General features: G+C 43.1%; 1 protein-coding gene across 1 annotated transcript in view; it reads left to right on the top strand.

Moving 5' to 3' along the window:
- Positions 1 to 8372: 8372 nt before the first annotated feature.
- Positions 8373 to 20588, top strand: part of LOC136762867 (rho GTPase-activating protein 7) — an 89014-nt gene continuing 76798 nt past the window's right edge. Inside the window, exon 1 of the mRNA XM_066716454.1 lies at positions 8373 to 8751. Within this exon, the coding sequence (XP_066572551.1) occupies positions 8637 to 8751 (115 nt within the window). The 5' untranslated portion in view covers positions 8373 to 8636. The remainder of the gene's footprint in view (positions 8752 to 20588) is intronic.

Below are 20588 nucleotides of genomic sequence, written 5' to 3'. Positions count from 1 at the left end.
TCGATCTGCGGAGCCACAACATGTTTCTGAAGAAAAAGACCCTTCCGCATGTTGACTGTGCAGCGTATCCTCCAGTCTGTCTGGCCGGGCGACTGGTTCATGTCAATAGACCTCAGGGACGCCTACTTCCACATCCCCATCCTCCCAGTGCACAGGAAATACCTGCGCTTCGCCTTCCATGGCCAGGCGTACAAGTTCAGTGTGCTGCATCCATGCACTTCGATGCACACCTTTCACTGGCTCCCCTCAGGACAAAGCCTTTCACTTGGCCCCCCTCAGGACAAAGGGGATAAGGATCCTGAACTTCCTGGATGATTGGCTGGTGTGCGCAGACTCCAGGCTTCAGGCGGAGGAACATACAGCAGAGGTCATACGTCACATGACTGCACTGGGTCTCGCATTTCACATAGAGAAAAGCTCCCTCAAACCTGCATAGACAATTCTCCTCCTTAGGCCTTATGCACATGCATCCATTACAACGCTGGGTAAACGCCCACAAGCGACACCCGGCAAGACACAAACACCACCCACTGACAGTGACCTCAACGTACTGGCAGGCACTGTCCTGTTGGAGAAACCAGAACAATCTGCACCTCGGCTCCCTCCTCGGATGCCCGCACAGATGGGAAGTCATTACCACAGATGCCTCCGGAACAGGCTGGGGCACTGTCTGGAGTGGGACGGGAGTCCAAGGAGTGTGGAGCGGCTTCTGGTCAGCCGCACACATCAATGTACAGGAGCAGCAAGCGGTGCGACTGGCGCTGCGCCACTTTCGCCACGGTCTGGCAGACAGACATGTCCTGGTTTGGATGGACAACACATCAGTGGTGGACTACATCAACCACCAGGGGGGCCTACACTCCTCCAGACAACATCGTTTGGTGTGCAGACATCTCCTGTGGGTGCAAGACAATCTCCGCTCCATACAGGCGATACACCTGCCAGGCGTGCCCAATACAGCGGCAGACATTCTCTCCAGTGGAGGTCCGGACAGCTCAGAGTGGAGACTGAATCCTCAGGTGGTGGAGCAGATCTGGAGGAAGATGGGACGAGCTCAGGTCAACCTCTTTGCTACACAGGTGATGACCCACTGTCCTCTGTGGTTCTCCCTGGAGAAGGGAGGTGGCCCCCTGGGCGTGGACGCCTTTGCTCACCCATGGCTGCAGGAACTGCTGTATGCCTTCCCTCCACTGCCACTTTTTCCACTGACACTGGAGAGGATTCGCCAGGAAGGAACTCGAGTTCTCCTGACCGCCCCCCAGTGGCCGAGACAATTGTGGTTCGCAACACTGGCACAGATGATCAGCGCGGATCCATGGCAGCTTCCACTTTGACGGGATTTACTGAGTCAGGCAGAGGGACTGTTGTGACACCCCAACCCAGCACAGCTACAGTTGTGGGTCCTGAAAGGCACCGTCTGGTGTCTCTGGGGCTGCCTGTTAATGTCATGCAGTCGGCCAGGGCCCCAACCACGAGGTCCCAATATACTTACAAGTGGTCAGTTTTCCAGAACTGGTGTATAGAGAGGCGTGTGAATGCCGTGTCGTGCCCCATATCGAAAATCCTGTGCTTCCTGCAACAGCTGCTTGAAGACGGAAATCTACATCCATGCTGAAAGTTTATCTGGCTGCCATCTCGGCATGTCACGATAAAATTGACAATGTCTCCCCAGGAGCTGTTGGCGTTCCACATAAACCAGCCTGTTGTCCTGGAGTCTTTCCATCCCCCTCCACACAAATCTGATGAGAAGTTTGCCCTGTCCAGGCTTTGAGGTGCTATATGCGGAGGACTGCGCAGACCCGCATATCCGACCAGCTGTTTGTCTGCTATGGTTCCACCATCAGAGGGCAGGCAGTTTCAAAGCAGCGACTGGCGCACTGGGTGGCAGACGCGATCCGGCTCACCTACGAGACTGCTAATGTTCCCATGCCTGAACACATCTCAGTGCACTCAACAAGGGGACAAGCCACATCGTGGGTTCTTTTTCACCATGCCACACAAGATCTGTGCAATGCTTTGACCTGGTTCGGTCAACAGAACTTCACAAGGTTCTACCGCCTCAATGTGGCGGACTAGCTGTGCCCAAGCTTGGGCTCCCAGGTACTTCATACTGCTAGCCCTCAGGCACCATGAGGCTCTGCTATCCTTGACATTGTGGGTTTAGGCTTAGTTAGGCGTCAGGACTCACGACAGCTCTGGTATAGTCTTCCCATTCGGTAATGGCTGTCTTTCAATTTGAAAGGGAATGATAGGTTATTATCATAACCCCAATTCCCTGAAAAATAAAGACAGCCATTTATTTTCAGGGGTTGCTCGACCAGACGACCTTTCTGATGAAGAAATGGCAGGGAGCTGCAGTCAGGTAAAATACTGTTTATTGGGTTGAAGTATTTTACGTTTCGTAAATAAAAACAATTCAATATTTAATACTTATGATTAAAATCGTTAAAAATGTCAGTCCTTAAAATCACTTAAGAAATTTTTAAATCTTTGTGATTTTAACAAAACTAAAACAATTAACTTTAAAATAAACGTGCTCAAATCAAATAAACAAAACGTGATAAAAGCAAAAACTGCACACCAACAAAAGGGTCAAATACATTGAAAATAACTGAAAATGCATTGAACAAAGTAAAGAAACAATTAAAAGGAAAAAATAAAAAACAAACAAAAAAGGTCCAATGCATTTTAAATTAAACCCAAAACGGTCAATGTATTTGACAACAAAATATAACAAAACTCTACCAAAAACCCTGAACAATTGTGATTTAAAAACAACTAATTCTTTAAAAACAATTAAGATTCGTTATTTAAAATCTTTTTTAAAAACAATCATTCGTAAAATCTTTAAAAGATCTTGGACTCGGGCTCCAGCAGGGGGAACTGACCGTCCCCGGAGGTGGGTCCCATCATGGGATCCTGAGCTCCCCCAGATCTTGTATGCGCCAGTTCTTGTAGGCTTCCTCCTTGCCCCTCTGATGGACCTCCAGATTGACATAGTCTCTTACAAACACCATGCCCCTCCGCGCGATGACGATCGGGTCCAGCTCCTGCTTATTGAACAAACAGATGTTCCGTCCCTCCCACAGTGCCTGCTTCACTGCGCAGACGACACGCCACCAGCACCTCAGGGTAGATGAAGAGATTCCCTTGGCCGGACCATATAAGATCTGCTGGGCGGTCGCCCGCGCAGGAACGGCGAGCCTGTGGAGGAACGGAGAAAACAGGAGCCAGACCCTGTGGGCGGAGGGGCACTCACTAAAGATGTGAGCCTCCGTCTCCTTCCCCAGGCAACCCTTATAGGGGCAGGTGTCATAAGGAGCTATGCCCCTTCTGTGCATGAACACTCGGGTGGGGAGACACCGACTCACAGCCATCCAGGAGACATCTTTCTGCGTGTTCGTGAGGCAAACGTGCGTAGCGTTAGCCCAGATAAACCGGCAGGTTTCGGGAGGGAAATCTTCTATCCGGCTGGTCTCCTGGGTAGATCTCATCTGACTACAGATGGTCTTATAATCCCAGGAGGCCAGCACGACTTTATGGAGGCCTACTTCGAGCGCAAAGGCTCGGAGCGCCCTGTAGAACGGCGGGGGATCCCACGAGTGCGGCCTGGTGTTATCCATGGCGCAGAGGCCGAATGGTCTCAGGCTGCTGGCAAAATAAAAGCGGTTCATGAAACTCACTTTCTTGCCAGCAGCCTGGATGTTCTTGACCACATAGGCCAGCCCCTGCGCCTTTATCAGCCGCACAACGTCCGGGACCCCCCTGCCTCCATCCAGGGTACCCTTCACCATCTGCACTCTTTTCAGCCTCTCCATTTTGCTCCCCCAGACAAACCGAAATATAATTCGGGTCACTAGTTTTGCGATGACCTTGTCTGGGGGGAAGATCAGTCAGGTAGAGACTTTTCACAGACACCTGGGGGCAGGTCTTCCTCCTGCCAGCAGGGCCCCCATTGGGCAGCTTTGGTACATTCTTTTACTGATTGGCAGGTCAGAAGGCTCGTCCCATTCGGTCATGGGTGTCTTTCTTTTTCAGGGAACCACGGTTATGATAATAACCCATCGTTTTATTGGATGCTCTCAATTTTAGGTTGCATTCTTCTATATTCAAGGACTTATTCATGACTCTGATGGTGTTTAAAGGAGCTGTCAAGTGTTCTTGTGTTCATTATGAAGTACATTAAAAGCCGCACCATTCAATTAGACAGAAAGCATATTAATTTACGTTAAGGGATTTCAACAGTGTCAGATGCTTGGAATGAGCAAAAGGAACATTATCATGTTTTATTCTGCTGCTACAGCTAAATGGGGAGTAATTCCCGAGGGACAGCTATGATCAGCAAGGAAAAATAATAGATATGATAGAAGATGTAGATAAATGTGTCACTGTATGGGGAACAAAGTCTTAGAAAAGTCTTAGAAAAGTTAAAAGCACAAAAGATGAATAAGGCAGTATATTTTCTGGTGAAGGATGACTGTTTTGAAGAATATTTATACCAGCATTCACGTTAGTGCTCAAATGTTAATACAACTAGAATAAAAACCTTTGCCTACAAGTTATGTCATACTTATCTGCATTCATTAAAGTTTGTACTCTGGTACTCTGAGTCCCTTAAGTCGCAAGGCACTGAGGATTTACTTTTCTGTTTAAAAAATGTTTTTTTTAATTATACACATTTTATTTAGTGTCAAAATATTTATCAACTCTTATCCATGCAAAGTGCACTGGGAAATCCTATGTTAATTCATACATAATTGCATTTCAGTTACAGATGCAGTATCTGGCTGTGTGGCTGTTACAAAAAACAAAACAAAAAAAAACTCAAGAGAATCCAATAGCTAGCGCACAACCTATTGTTCTGCTGAGATAATTCCTGAGGCCACTATAACCCCATTTATTTTTTATCTTTTCAAATTGTAGCCTAGTCTCTAAGGTAACTGATAAAAGTTTTTCCCATTTCCAAAAATTGCTAAAAAAAAAATAGAGCTTTGGTAAATTACTTGTAAGAAGCCCACTTTAAATGAATGGGTCATAAGCATAATCTTCTATTGCATCCCCCTGGATCTCTGTGGGAAAAAGCACTGTTTCAGCTGTAATTCTGAGGGTTTACTAGATCTTTGAGTCTTCTGGGGAGCCATGCAACATACAGTTTTTTATGTTCTGCCAGCAGAGTCACCTTCCCCAGTCTATGAATTTGATTGCTGCAGTATACACTCACCTAAAGGATTATTAGGAACACCATACTAATACTGTGTTTGACCCCCTTTCGCCTTCAGAACTGCCTTAATTCTACGTGGCATTGATTCAACAAGGTGCTGAAAGCATTCTTTAGAAATGTTGGCCCATATTGATAGGATAGCATCTTGCAGTTGATGGAGATTTGTGGGATGCACATCCAGGGCACGAAGCTCCCGTTCCACCACATCCCAAAGATGCTCTATTGGGTTGAGATCTGGTGACTGTGGGGGCCAGTTTTGTACAGTGAACAAATTGTCATGTTCAAGAAACCAATTTGAAATGATTCGACCTTTGTGACATGGTGCATTATCCTGCTGGAAGTAGCCATCAGAGGATGGGTACATGGTGGTCATAAAGGGATGGACATGGTCAGAAACAATGCTCAGGTAGGCCGTGGCATTTAAACGATGCCCAATTGGCACTAAGGGGCCTAAAGTGTGCCAAGAAAACATCCCCCACACCATTACACCACCACCACCAGCCTGCACAGTGGTAACAAGGCATGATGGATCCATGTTCTCATTCTGTTTACGCCAAATTCTGACTCTACCATCTGAATGTCTCAACAGAAATCAAGACTCATCAGACCAGGCAACATTTTTCCAGTCTTCAACTGTCCAATTTTGGTGAGCTTGTGCAAATTGTAGCCTCTTGGTACCCGGTGGGGTCTTCTGCTGTGGAGCCCATCCGCCTCAAGGTTGTACGTGTTGTGGCTTCACAAATGCTTTGCTGCATACCTCGGTTGTAACGAGTGGTTATTTCAGTCAAAGTTGCTCTTCTATCAGCTTGAATCAGTCGGCCCATTCTCCTCTGACCTCTAGCATCAACAAGGCCACAGGACTGCCGCATACTGGATGTTTTTCCCTTTTCACACCATTCTTTGTAAACCCTAGAAATGGTTGTGCGTGAAAATCCCAGTAACTGAGCAGATTGTGAAATACTCAGACCGGCCCGTCTGGCACCAACAACCATTCCACGCTCAAAATTGCTTAAATCACCTTTCTTTCCCATTCAGACATTCAGTTTGGAGTTCAGGAGATTGTCTTGACCAGGACCACACCCCTAAATGCATTGAAGCAACTGCCATGTGATTGGTTGGTTAGATAATTGCATTAATGAGAAATTGAACAGGTGTTCCTAATAATCCTTTAGGTGAGTGTACACATCATGGGAAAAGGTTAATATAATTACACCTCTGAGGCCCGATTCATAGAGGAAATGTATGGGTACACTATTGTTGTTGTGTTGTTGTTGGGTTTTGTTTCAGTTTTTTGTATCTTTCCCAACTGAGTTTTTTTTTTTTTTAAATCCCTAATGCAAAACAGATGCTGATTCTGTTTTAATTTACAAGCTCTCTGTGCATTCAGGCAGTTCCCAAAATGCCTTTTATGTCCAGTGCAGCTCAAGAAACAGAAGACAGCATTTTTCAATTTTTGCACCACTGAAAGCTTGTCACTTGGTTTCGACCTCTCTTTCTCCCAACCGCTTTCTCTGCCTGTGCGGGATCATTCACGTTTGCGCTCTGTCAGAGTCTTATTCTCATTGACCTTGGGTCTGCTGTTCTCTTCCATTACTGTCTATCTGCAGTATCACTTCTTGCTACTTGGGGACAGAGCAATTCCCTCACAGTGTATAATTAATCATACAGAAATATATAGAAGGTATTTTATGAATTCCCCTTTGGATATAAATAAGCAAACTAATATGTCCACATTGAGCAATGCATTAAACAAAACCAGGATTGAATTTGCAAGCGAACCTGTATTTATTTCTGTAAATACACCTCCCCTCTGAGGAGTGATGGCCTTATGAAATCCCTCTTTAATCCCTGTAAAATACATTTAAGGTCAAATAGCTATCCAATGACAAAAAATAATGTTATTGGATACTAAAATCAGATTTTTGTTTTTATGCTGCATGATGCAACATGTTTTGCTCCAGAATGTATTTCCGGTGTATTTATTAATCATTAAAATGCAAAGGCGTCCTTGTGGAGAGCTGCAATCAAGTGCTTTGTTACATCAATAGAACGCTTAGTGGCACATTTGTGAAAATGTTTTCCAAAAACAAATTCCAATATCGTTCTTTTACTGATCTGTGCTTAAAAAATATGTTTTGTGAAATGTCTACATTGTTTAGGGACCGAATGTCTGATTGGACAATGTGTTACAAACTATTTTTGCCATGTTTTGCATTACCCTGTACAAAGACATGTGGGAGAATGTGTGTTTGTGCTGACTGGCTACCTGGGTTTCAGTGACCCGATTTGAACCCAAACACTTAGCAAACTTTTATAGTTGTGCAATTAGGCCATAAATATTGATTTAACCAATTGATTTAAACCATTTTCAGTGTGTAACCTTCCTTAATTTTTGTCTCAACTAGCTATAGTTTAATACTATTAATCATTTAGGTAGAGCACTGTACTTATATTTAACACAGGGTAAATATAGCCCTCATCTTTCTCTGTATAACATTTACACTATACCTAATAAAGTCTTTATTTATTTATTCATTTATTTTTAAATATGTTTCAAGCAAGGAAGCATGTTCCCCGGTTTCTGATATCGCAGTGAATAATTTTGCATTGTTTTTAATTTTCAGAGAAACTGAAGTGGCCCTCCATGTTATTTTAGTGGGGTTCAAGATCAATACTCAATGATTTAGCCATTGCAGGGGAACCACAACCATGCACCCAGGTGTTTTTAAGTGTAATTGTACTACTCGAGTTTGGGTTATCTACCATGCAAATGCAACTTCCCGTTCCATTCTCTTAAAAACAGATTTATTTAAAAAGAAGAAGAAGAAGAAGAAGAAAAGCACATCCTCTGACACAAAACTTTTTTTGTGTGTGTGTGTATATATATATATATATATATATATATATATATATATATATATATAACATTTGTTATATACATATATATATATATATATATATATATATATATATATATATATATACACACAAAAAAGGGGAAGCAGCATAGTTTGTTGTTGCGCCTATGACCGACTCTTGCCTTAATCTCTTATTTATTACGCCATACATGAGAGGAATGAGTGTGTTTATAAATTGTGTCAGCTGAGATGCAAAACTGCCTATGCTCCAAGGCAGGGGGGACCCAAACGGGATGTTATTTCCTTTCGAAGCTGGCCTGACCCCAGCTTTTCTTGGGAGAAAAAGAGAGATTTCTTTTTCTTTTTTTAACTTAGTGAGAAGGGTGTTAGCAAATTACATGCAGACTTTTCGCATCAAGTGTCAGTCTGCAGAGGAACTTCTCTGCTACAGCTTGTATGGACTTTCTTCCTCTGGGTTTTTAATGGATGAAAGGCATTTGCGATCTTGGGGATTGTGTCTTTTTTTTTTTTTTGCTTGAAAACTAGGTACTGAGGGAATGGCACTCCCAGTGAAGTCTCCTCTGAGAAGATCCTTCAGTGAACACATCAAAGATTCCACTAATAAGGCTTGGGATATATTCTGGAAGAGTGCGAGGGAGAAAAGACTCTCAGGTCAGGGAAACATTTCACATTACCTTCTGTTCTCCTCTAGATTCCGTGTGTCAGGTTCAAATTATACAACACACAGGATTGGCATTCACAGTACAGATGGGTATCGTGATGGCACAGTGGTCTTTGTAAATGACTTCTATATGTTGTCAATTATTTGTATGAGGCTTGAGGAAAATTATATATATTTTTTGTGTTTTTTTTTTTTTTACTACACTACTGTTGCTTATTGAATGGTTTATTACAAGTATAGCTACACTTTATAGCTACAGTTATTAAAATCAGCTGGGGGGGAGACATAAGTGTGATTTACAGAGCTCTCCAAGGGAGAGGAATTCTGTTTTGTTTGTGGTGGATTCTACATGATGGTGATATTGAACGACAGCTAAGATTTTGGCATTGATTTATTAAGGGGGAAGATGTTTGTGCAGGACTTTAATTTTAATGGAGTTACAACCAAGCAAAGGATGTGTTCAAGGTTAGAAAGGTGCTGTGGATATAAACACAGTGGGTTTCATTCACAATATGAGATGCCTGCTTTGTAACAGTAATAACAAAAAGACAGACAACTTATTAATGACCACAATTTCAAGGTGTTTAAAAGTACATTTGAAATACCTGTTGCATATCTTTAGAGATGTTAAAAGCCTAGCACCAAGTTAGGATGTGCCCACTCCCTTAACGATTTCCCAAAATGTATGAGCTTGCGTGGTAAATTGCCTAGTTTCAATGGTTCTCAGTATTGTGTAATGTTCTAACTCAAAGTTTGCCCAGCTTGTAATAGACCTCTTGGGAACGATACACTAGATGTCTAACATGTGGCAGCCTGTTAGGGATAAATACAGTAGATTGTGATGTTGCAGAAAGTGAAAGGCACAGGGAGAGAATGAGTCCAGAGACTCCAGAGACTGCAAGACCATCTGCCTTCTCCTCTTCACTTGAGGCCCCTCAACTAGGACCTCTCTAAGGAGGAGTTGCTGGCAGCCACAGATCAGGAAACGTCTTAATATTTACATTAAGGCCGACAGTGGACATAATCCGTGACCAATTCAGGGTTTATTTTCAAAGATTATGATCAGGCCAAGTAACTCAGAACACTTTCTATCGTCTTGGGAGAAGGGATGCATTTTGATCAGGATTAGTGTTATGGCAGACTGTGGCCAACATTTGTTTAATAAATTCATTAACAGTAAGTAAAGATTGGCATTTGATTTTTCCTTTGCCTCACTGCCCCTCGCTCTGATCCTTAACAAGCTTGAAAGCACCTTTTGTATTCACATCTTGTGTGTGAAAGGAAAAACTCCTGACCTAGCCTATCGTATTGGGGTCACAGAACGGAGTGACGGTTATGAAACTGGAATCCAGATTGAAAGGTTGTGGGGTTTAAGTGGTGGGGACACTGCTGCTGTAGGTTTTGAGACAGAATTACCTCACCTTACCCAGAATTCCTCCAGTCATAAAACATTACTGTATATGTGGGAGCCAGATTTTGTATGCAAAAGTATCTAATTGCAACACCTGTCTGCTTCTGTGCCAAATACATACTGAACAAAAATATAAATGCAACATGCTGTGTGACATATTGCAAAATTGTCTAAAACAATGTTGGCTTATGGTGGAGAAATCAGCATGCCTACTCCCTAAAAACTTGTGAAATCTGTAGTATTGTGGCAAAATGCCACACTGAGCAAAAGCTTCCTGTCCCTTTTATACATGATGTGTTGTGTAGATGAGTACTGTAAATGTTTCAGTTGTTCCACTTTCTTTAATGAAAATGGCTTTTTCTCCAGCAAGTTCGCTGTGTGTTTATACTTGCAGATAGTAGACCTGTTTAGTGCTGATGATGGATACTTTCTCTAGAGGACACAATAAAGCTATAGCTATCAGTTATCCACTCAAAGACCACAAATTGGTATAACCTGTAGTAAAAAAATATTGAATAAGACTAAGTCTAAAAAACAATAAACAAACAACACAAATTATACTTTGGCATGCATTTTATTCTGTGGAGTTAGCTTCTATACTTGTAAGTATATTACACATCCACCTGTGAATAGCCTACTGGCCTTTAAAATGGTCTGAGTGAGCATTCTGTATCTATTTATGTATCTATTGGATAATATTCAGGTGTGGGCTGACACCTGGCAGATTAAATTCAATGTGGACAAGTTCAAGGTATTACATGCAGCTAATAAAAATGGCCACTATAATTACACTATGGGAGGAATAAAACTGGAAGAAGTAACACATGAGAAAGACCTAGGAGTCTTTGTGTGCTCATCACTTTCTCCATCCAAACAATATGGGGAAGCAATACAAATGCTAGGGTATATTGTCAAATGAGTATAATTTAAAACAAGGGAAGTATGCACTAGTTAGAGCTCATCTGGAATACTGTGTACAGTTCTGGGCTCCACACTTCAAGAAAGATATCGCTGCTCTAGAGGCAGTTCAGAGGAGAGCAACCAGACTTATTCCAGGTCTGAAGGGAATGTCCTACTGAGAGACTGAGGGAACTGAACCTTTTCACTCTAGAATAGAAGAGACTATGTGGGGACTTGATTCAAGTCTTCAAAATCATGAAAGGCATCGACCACATCAAACCAGAAGAGGTTTTCCAGATCTGCAGGGACACATGGGCCCAGGGACACTGGGAATTGGGCTTAAATGCATTCAAGACAGGAGACACTTCTTCACACAGAGAGTCACAATCTGGAACAAACTCCCCCCACAATGTGGTTGAAGCTGAAAATTTGGGAACATTCAAAAACAGACTGGATAGGATCCTTGGATCACTTAGTTATGGACACCTTTGTAAACTTGCTTATGTTCATATCTCTCTATCTCTCTATCTCTCATTATGCAGTCATCTCCACGGTTATTATCCTTGATAAATTGTAACAAGAGGGTGAATTAACAGAATGCAAGTGTGCAATCTTTTTATTCTCAAATTAATGTGTAAAATGTTTATACAAACACTGAACAGAGAAAACAGTACATTTTACAAATTATAGAATGTATTTCAAAAAACACAATGATGGAATTTATTCACAAAATAAAATCATGCACAAATAATTTCTGTTTACTAGAAGTTAACCTGTTTCCACAGGGTATAAAATGAGGTTGCACACAGAAGCAATCCGTTAGTAGCATTCTTTGTCATGGTCAAAGTCAAAGAGCTGTCTGAAAATTGCAGGGAAAGTTAGAGAATGGCTATAAAAACAAAATCATAAAAAGCTGAACCTACCAATTTCCACTATAGCATCCATCATCAAGAAGTTCAGGGCTACTGGAACAGGCACTGCCTTGCTAGGAAGAGGATGCAAGAAATTATTACCATTACGTGCTGTGAGAAAAGTGGTTCCAGTTGCAAACTCAGACCCTGGGGCAATGTTTGGAGATCTCTAAGAGTGTCTGGCATCATCAGGATACAATGTCTCAAAGGGTGTAATTTGCCATCAGTTGCATCAATCTGGTGTTAATTGCAGAGCTGCAAAGAAGAAGCTTTTTCTGACAGCAGAACACATTTTCCAAAATTCATCTCTTTGACACTAAAATTCTCATACTCCTGTTGCCCAGCATTGCATGTTATAACACAGTAGAGCTTGCTGCTGCCCATTCCTGTGTTAAATGGAGGGCACACAAGCAGGCCTACTGTTGCCCAGTTGTGTATACAGTGTTTGTTACACACAGTAGAGCTTGTCGTCTCTCCGCTCCTGTGCTAGTTGAGCAGGTGATGACTGTTTCCGTGCTAAGTGGGTGGCACATGAGCTGGCCTCCTGTTGCCCTATTTTGTATACAACATTCATTACAGCACAGTAGAGCTTGTTGTTGCCCCGCTCCTGGTTGCACTAGTTGAGCAGGAGGCCTCTGCTCCTGTGATAAGCAGAGGGCAAAAGTGTTGGCCTCTTGCTGCCCCGCTTTGTATATTGTTATGTAGCCCCGTTCCTAGTTCTGGTACAGTAGGAGGCTGCTGCTCCTGCTTCACGCAGGGAGGCGCATGAGCTTGCTTCTGTGCCCCGTGTTTTATATAGTTTATTTCTTACATCACGGTAGAGCCTGTATTGCCCCGCTCTCAGCTGATTCAGCAGGAGGCTGTCGCTCCCGTGTGTGGCAGAGAGTGTAAGAGTTGATCTCTTACTGCCCCGCCTTGTACATAGAACATTGGTAAGTAATGCAGTCAAGCTGGTTATAACTTCACTCCTAGCTATTCTAGTTGAGCAGAGCCTTGCTCCTGTGTTGTACAGTGGAGGGCACAGCATATGTTGACCCATTATTTATATATACTGTTATTGTCGCACAGAAAGAGCGGTGGTGGCCTTGCTCCTACTGGTGCTAGTTGAACTGGAAGCCTTGCTCCTGTGTTAAATGGAGAATACAAGAGTGTTCTTGTTACCTCACTGATATGCTTGTACAGCACAATAGAGTTTGGGTGACACTGCTCTTGGCTGTGCTGGTTGAACAAGAGGTCCCTGCTCCTGGATTAAGCTGAGGACACATGATTGATTGTTGCCTCGCTTTACATTCAGCACAGTAGAGCCATGTGGGCCTCTCATTGCCCCGCATTGTGTATTTGGTTTCAGCACAGTAGAGCTGTAGAGGGTCCACTCCCGCCTGTGCTGCTTGAGGCCCTGCTCCTGTGATATACAGAAAGTACAATAATTGCTTTGTGTACTGCAATCCATTAATTGTTGACAACACACAATTGCTCGAGTAGAGCGTGATTACGGTCCCTTGCTCCTGAACAGACGAAATGTGGCCCTACAGTGCCCTTATGGCCTTCGGCAATAACAATAACAATAACAATAACAATAACAATAACATGCACAACAGTAACTGGTGTAACCCCTCCCCCTTTGGGCAGTACTTCCTTTTTCAGATAATCGTTTTGGCCCATAGGACATATAATGAGGAACACTGGTCAATAGGTATCCCATCTGATAAGAAGATGATGGCAAGCACACATCTAATTCTCACCAATTTGCAATTTTCACTTTTGAATCATCACAAGTAGGTACCTCTTTTCTTTAGTAAATTATCTGGTGTACATGTACATTCTCAACCTTCAGTAAACACATCCACACACATGACACCCCATCTGCACAATCAAGGAAAGTGCAGTTTTTTCACTTCTTCCCATACTTCTGAATTCCAGACGTTTGGCCATGGACTTTCTTACTTCAGCTGTAGTGTTGTCGTCTTATCACTATCTGCCTTTTTTGTTCATGCCATTTCCAAAAGATAGCAACAAAGATTCCTGTCGAGATTGTTTCCCACTCCTCGTTGACATTTTGGACCTGCAAGTTATTTTTATGTATTTAATTATCACCTCACATAAACTGCCGTGTATTTGGGACTGAACCTGCCAAGAGTTGGCTTTCATAGATGTTGCTGCCCATCAGTTGATAGTGAATAAACCAATCATAATGGAGGACTGATTTTCGGAGGAGGCTCAAGTTTCCAAAATGGTTCATCTGGCACATTCTCTCAGATATTTAGTGAGATTATGTGCTTAATTGTGCATGCACTGTTTGTATGTAAATTAATAAATGGTCTTTATTACTTATTCTCATTTTATTGTTTCAGACAAAAAAATAAAAAATAACAATGAAATATTTAAAATACATGTATTAATAATTAAAATATATATATGGGATTGAAAAACACCCCTTCTTATTCTTCAGATGTTTTCTTAGACTGTTTAAAGATAAGAAAATGAATCATTAAGCCTGAAAAAAAACAATTCAAGAGACTGATTTTATATCCTTTTGTGTTCAGAAAGGCAATTAACTCTTTTGTTTCCCAATCAGGTTTGTTCTGTATGCTCTCCTTCTCCTCCCCCTTAATTGTCCTAGCAGCTAGTGAGAGGTGGGGGCTGAGTGATGTACAACTGCCTCATACCCTTATAACTAGGCTCTCTCCACAAAAGAATACCTCCCCAAGAAACAATATCATCTGAAATCTGATGATGACCATGGATGGTACATTTGCATTGCTTTAGAAACTCCATAGGAATTATGTGCAAAGAGAAGGGCAGCCTCTGCTAGTTTATAACTTTTGTACCAGAGACTCCAACATAATGAATCAATGATTGATGGGGAAGCACACATTGGAAGCACAATGGGCTGTTGTCTTTGGTATGATTTCATAGTGTTTCATGAAATAGTGAGTGGAGATGCTCCAAGTGCAAACATTTCTACAACTGAAGCAGATTAATTACTTTAATTATATAAACATGGTGACTAGAGATTATGTTATGCTACAGGAGGCCACACAAATATATCAGGCTTTATTTGGGAAAGGCTTTGTCAAATGAAGTGTAATGCCCATTTGGTGGTCTGGCAGAAGCAATGATGTATGTGTCAATCTTGAAATCATTTCAAAACTGGCATTCTTTGGGCAATCTGAGAGAGAAGAAATTCCATCTTAAGATTTGTAAAGAAAGGGGAAAAAAGCAGAGTGCCAAATCAGCGGAAGTTGCTTGAAAGTATAGGAATTTTCTAGAATAGCTGGCACTGGTAAATTTAAAAAGAAACATCTTTACTCATCACTGATGTCACATACCTTTGCTGGTCCTCAGATCCATTTATTTGTTTTTCTGTTTCTTCTTCATTTTGTTGTGTGGAGTTTCTGTGACATTTTTGTATTTAATGTTTCATAGGTTTCAGAGCCCCAAATAATCTGCTTAATAAAAATATTAAGCAGATTATTCCTCAATACTGATGACTGGCTCTCATTTGCACTCCCAGATTCACCGCATTCCAACTCCATTACATCACATTGGGCTCTACTCGGTTGTGTTCCTGTGTGTCTATCAATCTGTTTTGTGTGTTTATCTAGAGGATTCTAGGGAAAAGGGAACTGTGGAACCCTGTTTTGATGTAGTCCAGGCCTCCTCATGCAGGTCAGTAAGAAAGCATTACCAGATGTTGCATTCTGAAGCAGCAAAAGAAAAAAAAAAGGAAAAGGAATCAGATTGCAAGATGTTCTTAGTTATTGGTAATGCAAACAGTACATCTATAAATCTGGGACCTACTGTGAAAGAGGTCCCTACTTCTAAACAATTAGACATGATTTGGTTTAAGGGAATTATTTTAGAAACTTTCATATTGTAGAACCTTTTGGATTTGCTGACTTCAGTCTGGGCAAATAAATCTTCAAAATGGGAACACTTTTACCATTTATGTTTGTATGTCTCTGCCCTGTGTATGTATAGATAGATAGAAAGATAGATATATAGGAAGATAGATAGATAGGTTTAGGTTTTAATAAGCACTTTATTTACAAGTTGAAATAAACAAAAACACTGTACAGCAATCCACTAAATCATTAACACAGCAACAACCCCAAACCCTCCCATCCCCCACCCCACCCACATTCCACCAACTACTACAAGCAAAAGTATAAAACCCGCAATCATATACAGTATAGCACATAAAACAGAAACACAGGAAATACCCCATACCCTCCCATCCCCCACCCCACCCACATTCCACCAACTACTACAAGCAAAAGTATAAAACCTGCAATCTTATACATAAAAGCACATAACACAGCAACCAACACAACATTTTCAAGAATAATAATGCCCACCCCCCCACTCAGGTTGATAGAGATATAGGTTTTGGTTAAATAAGAACTTCATTCATAATTTCAGCATAACAACAACATTGTAGACCTATCCACTAAATCATTAACACTGTAACAACCCCAAACCCTCCCATCCCCCACCCCACCCACATTCCACCAACTACTACAAGCAAACGTATAAAAACAGCAGTCTTATACATTAAAAGCACATAAAACAGCAAACCAACCATGAAATCATCATATAAACAACACTAAAACACCCCCCTCCACTTCACACAACACTTTGTTTACACACCACAGTAGCTCAAAGCTGTCCAAATCCTGCATAGCGCAGTAGAACTGAAAATCTACCCTGATTTTAGACACCACTAGATGTTTGAAAATATGCACAGGATCCTGAGCGATAAAACCATTGACTTTGTTCTTCCTGCTTTTTAAAATGGCAAACTTGGCCTGTCCAAAAATAAAATTGCTCAGCTGAAAAATGCTTCGCCTCGTCTTTCGGTATTCAAAACCAAAAATAAAACTTGCTTCAGTAAACGGCAAACCCAGACCCTCAATCAGCGTCTTCATTAGCATAAACAGTGGCCTCAGTCTGGCACAGAAAAAAAAGCAGTGAAAAACAGTCTCCCTCTGAGAACAGAAAGGACAATTGTCCGTAACCCCAGGCTTAATGATGGTCAGAAAAGAGTTAATGGCAATGATGGAATGCAGGATCCTCCACTGCAGATCCCCTGACCTTTTTTGCAGTGGAGGTTTGTACAAAGTACGCCAAGCCGGTTCAAACTCCTCCCCCACCCCTAACTGCTCTCGCCAGTGCGTATCAGGTAACTGCTGGAGCTGCTGCTGGTGACGAACCTTCACGCAGGCCTTGTACACCTGCTTCCCATCCACAGTAAATAGAGAAAGCTCAGTAACATTCTCAACCTTCAGTAAATGACCCGGCACCTCAGTGTGCTGACTGAATGCTGGGGACACTGTTAACAAGGGGAACTCAGAGTCATCTGTGGGGCCCTCCTTTGCCTAAGCATTCTCTCCACCAAAACCAGCCCCTCTGTTGGCAGAGCATTACGGACCTGATTTAGAAACCGCTCCACTACACGCACAGAGTTAACGCCCAGTTCTGCAGCCAAAAGCTCAGGCTCCTTCCACCTAAAATGACTCAAGTCCAACAAGTGCCCGACTTTCACCACTCCAGCCCTGACTAACACACTAGTGAAATGCGACCTCTCCACTAGCTGTGTTTGGAAAAAGGGATTCAGAATCAGGGGCTCCTCCAGTACACCATAGAAACTGAACCTCTCAGTATCTCTGCCGACAATTATGAACAAGCTCCAGGCCTTCAGGAGACTGCAGTAGTACAGGGGCAACTGGGTCACCTTAATGCAATGCATTTCTATGAGAAAAATACTCTTTCCAAAAACTCCCCCACCTGTCGCAGGAAACCCAGAGCAAGCTGTGCCCAGGGCAGGTCCTCTGAAGAGTACAGCAGCCTCTGAAGTGCCTTCAGACGAAAGGCCGCAGTCCTACTGGCAATGTCGATCAGACCCTGCCCCGCCTCTGCCAAAGGCAGATACAGCACACATTGTCTGATCCAGTGCAGCCCGTCCCCAAAACAAATCCAACAAAATGGACTGAAGCTGCTTAATCAAAACCTCAGGAGGTTCCAAAACAATAAACCTGTGCCATACACTTGAGGCAACCAGGTTATTAACTATAAGTGCCCTGCCCCTATAAGACAGTTGAGGAAGTAACCACCGCCATCGCTGCAACCTGGCTTTAAATTTCTCCACCAGCCCTTCCCAATTCTTCCACCTCACTTATGACTGTCTAAAAGCGATTGGCTAGGTCTTTCGAGATGATCTCATAATCGGTACACAGTAGCGACACAGGTCTCCAGTTCCTTATGCCTATCCCCTTTCTTGGGGAGCAGCGAGATCACAGCCCTTCGGCAACTCAGAGGCAGTTCTTTCCTTTGCAGACTCTCCTCCAACACCTCACACAGATCTGCCTTCAACAAGGATCAGAACAGTTTGTAGAACTCCACTGACAAGCCATCAATCCCAGGAGCCTTGCCAGTGTTCAGGCCCTGCAAAGCGTCAGTGAGCTCCTCCTCACTCAGATGCTGTTCAAGTCGCCTGGCTCCCTCCTCTGAAACCTGCAGGAGGTCCTCAAGGAAACGCTGGGAATCCGACGTCTCCTCCATGGCCTCCGCCATGAACAAGTCCCTGTAGAACTCCACAGCCAGCCTGTGAATGTCCCCAGGCTCGCGCAGCTCCTGTCCTGCTGAGGTCGTCAAGCAGTGTATCAGCTTACTCTGTGCCCTCTTTTTCTCTAGCCCCAAAAAATTATGAGTGGGAGCATCCATCTCCGCACAACTCTGAAAACGTGCCCTCACCAGGGCTCCCTGTACTTTCATTCCCAACAGATCCGACAATCCCCTCCTTTTCTTCTGCAGACTCTCAATCAGTCCAGCCGTTGGGCAGGAGTCTACGGCTCTCTGGAGCTCCAGAATCTCCACCTCTAAAACTTTCATGGCTTCAGTTAAGCCTTTGGTGACATTCATGGTGTACTGCTGACAAAAAGCATGAATCTGTACTTTCCCCACATCCCATCATTGCCGTACAGAAGAGAAACCAGATTTCTGCGCCCTCCACCTCTCCCAAAAGAAGGTAAATACTCTCCTAAAGTGCATGTCAGCACCCAGAATTGCGTTGAAATGCCAATGGGAGCTACGTGGCTTTACTGATGGAAACATCACAGTTGCTGTTACCAAACTGTGATCTGAAAAACCACTAGGGGTGATAAAACCAGCTTTTAAAATATTTACATTGTGCTGAAAGGTATAAAAGCGATCCAATCTAGCCAGAGAGACATCCTTCTCTGTGATCTTCGTCCACGTATACTGTCTGGTGTTGTTAAAAACTTTCCAAACATCAGCCAATTGAAAACGTTTAATAATCCTTAAAAGCTCTTTGCTGGACTGAGGATGAGGTTCTAAATGATTCCTATCCTTCAGAGGATCAACTGTACAATTAAAATCCCCCCCCAATAACCACAGTCTCCTCAGGTGTGCACTCCAAAAGCAGTGTTTCCAACACTTGGAGGAAACACACTCTCTCTCTCTTCCCTCAGTGGGTGCATAAATGTTTATAAAATGAAAAGCGTGTTTTTCCACCGCTGCCCGAACGCTCATAAAACGTCCTTTGACCACCTCGTTCAGAATGACAGTAGAGGGCAAAAACCCTCTACTAAACAAAACCGCCACCCCTGCACTGACATTAGTCCCATTACTAAAGTCTCCTGCCCACTCCTTCTCCCAATCTACTTGATTCACACTATCTATGTGGGTCTCCTGTAAGAAAGTAACACCCAGGCCTTTCTGAATGATATAAGAGAGAACCGTGGCTCTCTTTACAGCATTCCTACCACCATTAATATTTAAGCTCCCAATATGTAAATTATTATACATTGATAAGAAAGAGGAAGAGGAAAACAAAAACAGAGACGCAAAAAAACAGGTGACCGCAATAAGAAAGCAAACACCAGTGTTACTATACATTGGAGTCTTTTTTAGTTTTCAACCCTTTACAGAGTTTGCTGGAGATATTCTTTAAACGAACAAACTCTTGTGTACAGAACAGCTCTTGCCCAACAGCAGTGCTTTTCAGAGACCGCACCGAGCTCAGAAACAGACTTACATCAGGGAAATAGCCTTCAACACTAATCCGTCTCCTACCCTTTGATTCATCAAGAAATTCCTTAATAAGCTGCGCGCTGTAACCGCCTCGGACTCTCTGTACGTCAGAGGCTTCCGAGGCGATGGAGGAGTCGGTGAGACTGCCCTCCCCCTCACTGTCAGACTCCGAGCTGTCACCCACTGCCGCCACAGCCTGCACACTCCACGGCGTACGGGGATCTGAGCCCGGCTGGGAACACACTGCCTCATCCGGCTCAGGAGCTTGACTCCGTTTTTTTAGCAGAAGCACCGTCCACAGATTTGCGAGTGTGTTTCTTCCCAGGCACTTTAAAAACCCTGCTGTCCTGACCAGGATCCGTCCACACTTCCATTCCCGTGTCCCACACACTGCTCAGTGTTGTCTTCACAGTCTCCATCTTTTCAGTCTGGTCACCAGCCCTCTCGCTGCTCACCCCCACTCCACTACCTGATGCCCCGTCCTGCTGCTGTATACTGCCATCCAGTCCAGTTAAACGGCTGTCATCCGTACTGTCTGATGCTCCACTAACAT

Source organism: Amia ocellicauda, chromosome 11, assembly GCF_036373705.1.
Source record: "Amia ocellicauda isolate fAmiCal2 chromosome 11, fAmiCal2.hap1, whole genome shotgun sequence".
NCBI lineage: Eukaryota > Metazoa > Chordata > Actinopteri > Amiiformes > Amiidae > Amia > Amia ocellicauda.
Note: the sequence above shows the minus strand (reverse complement) of the source record. Positions and strands in the feature narration are given on the sequence as shown.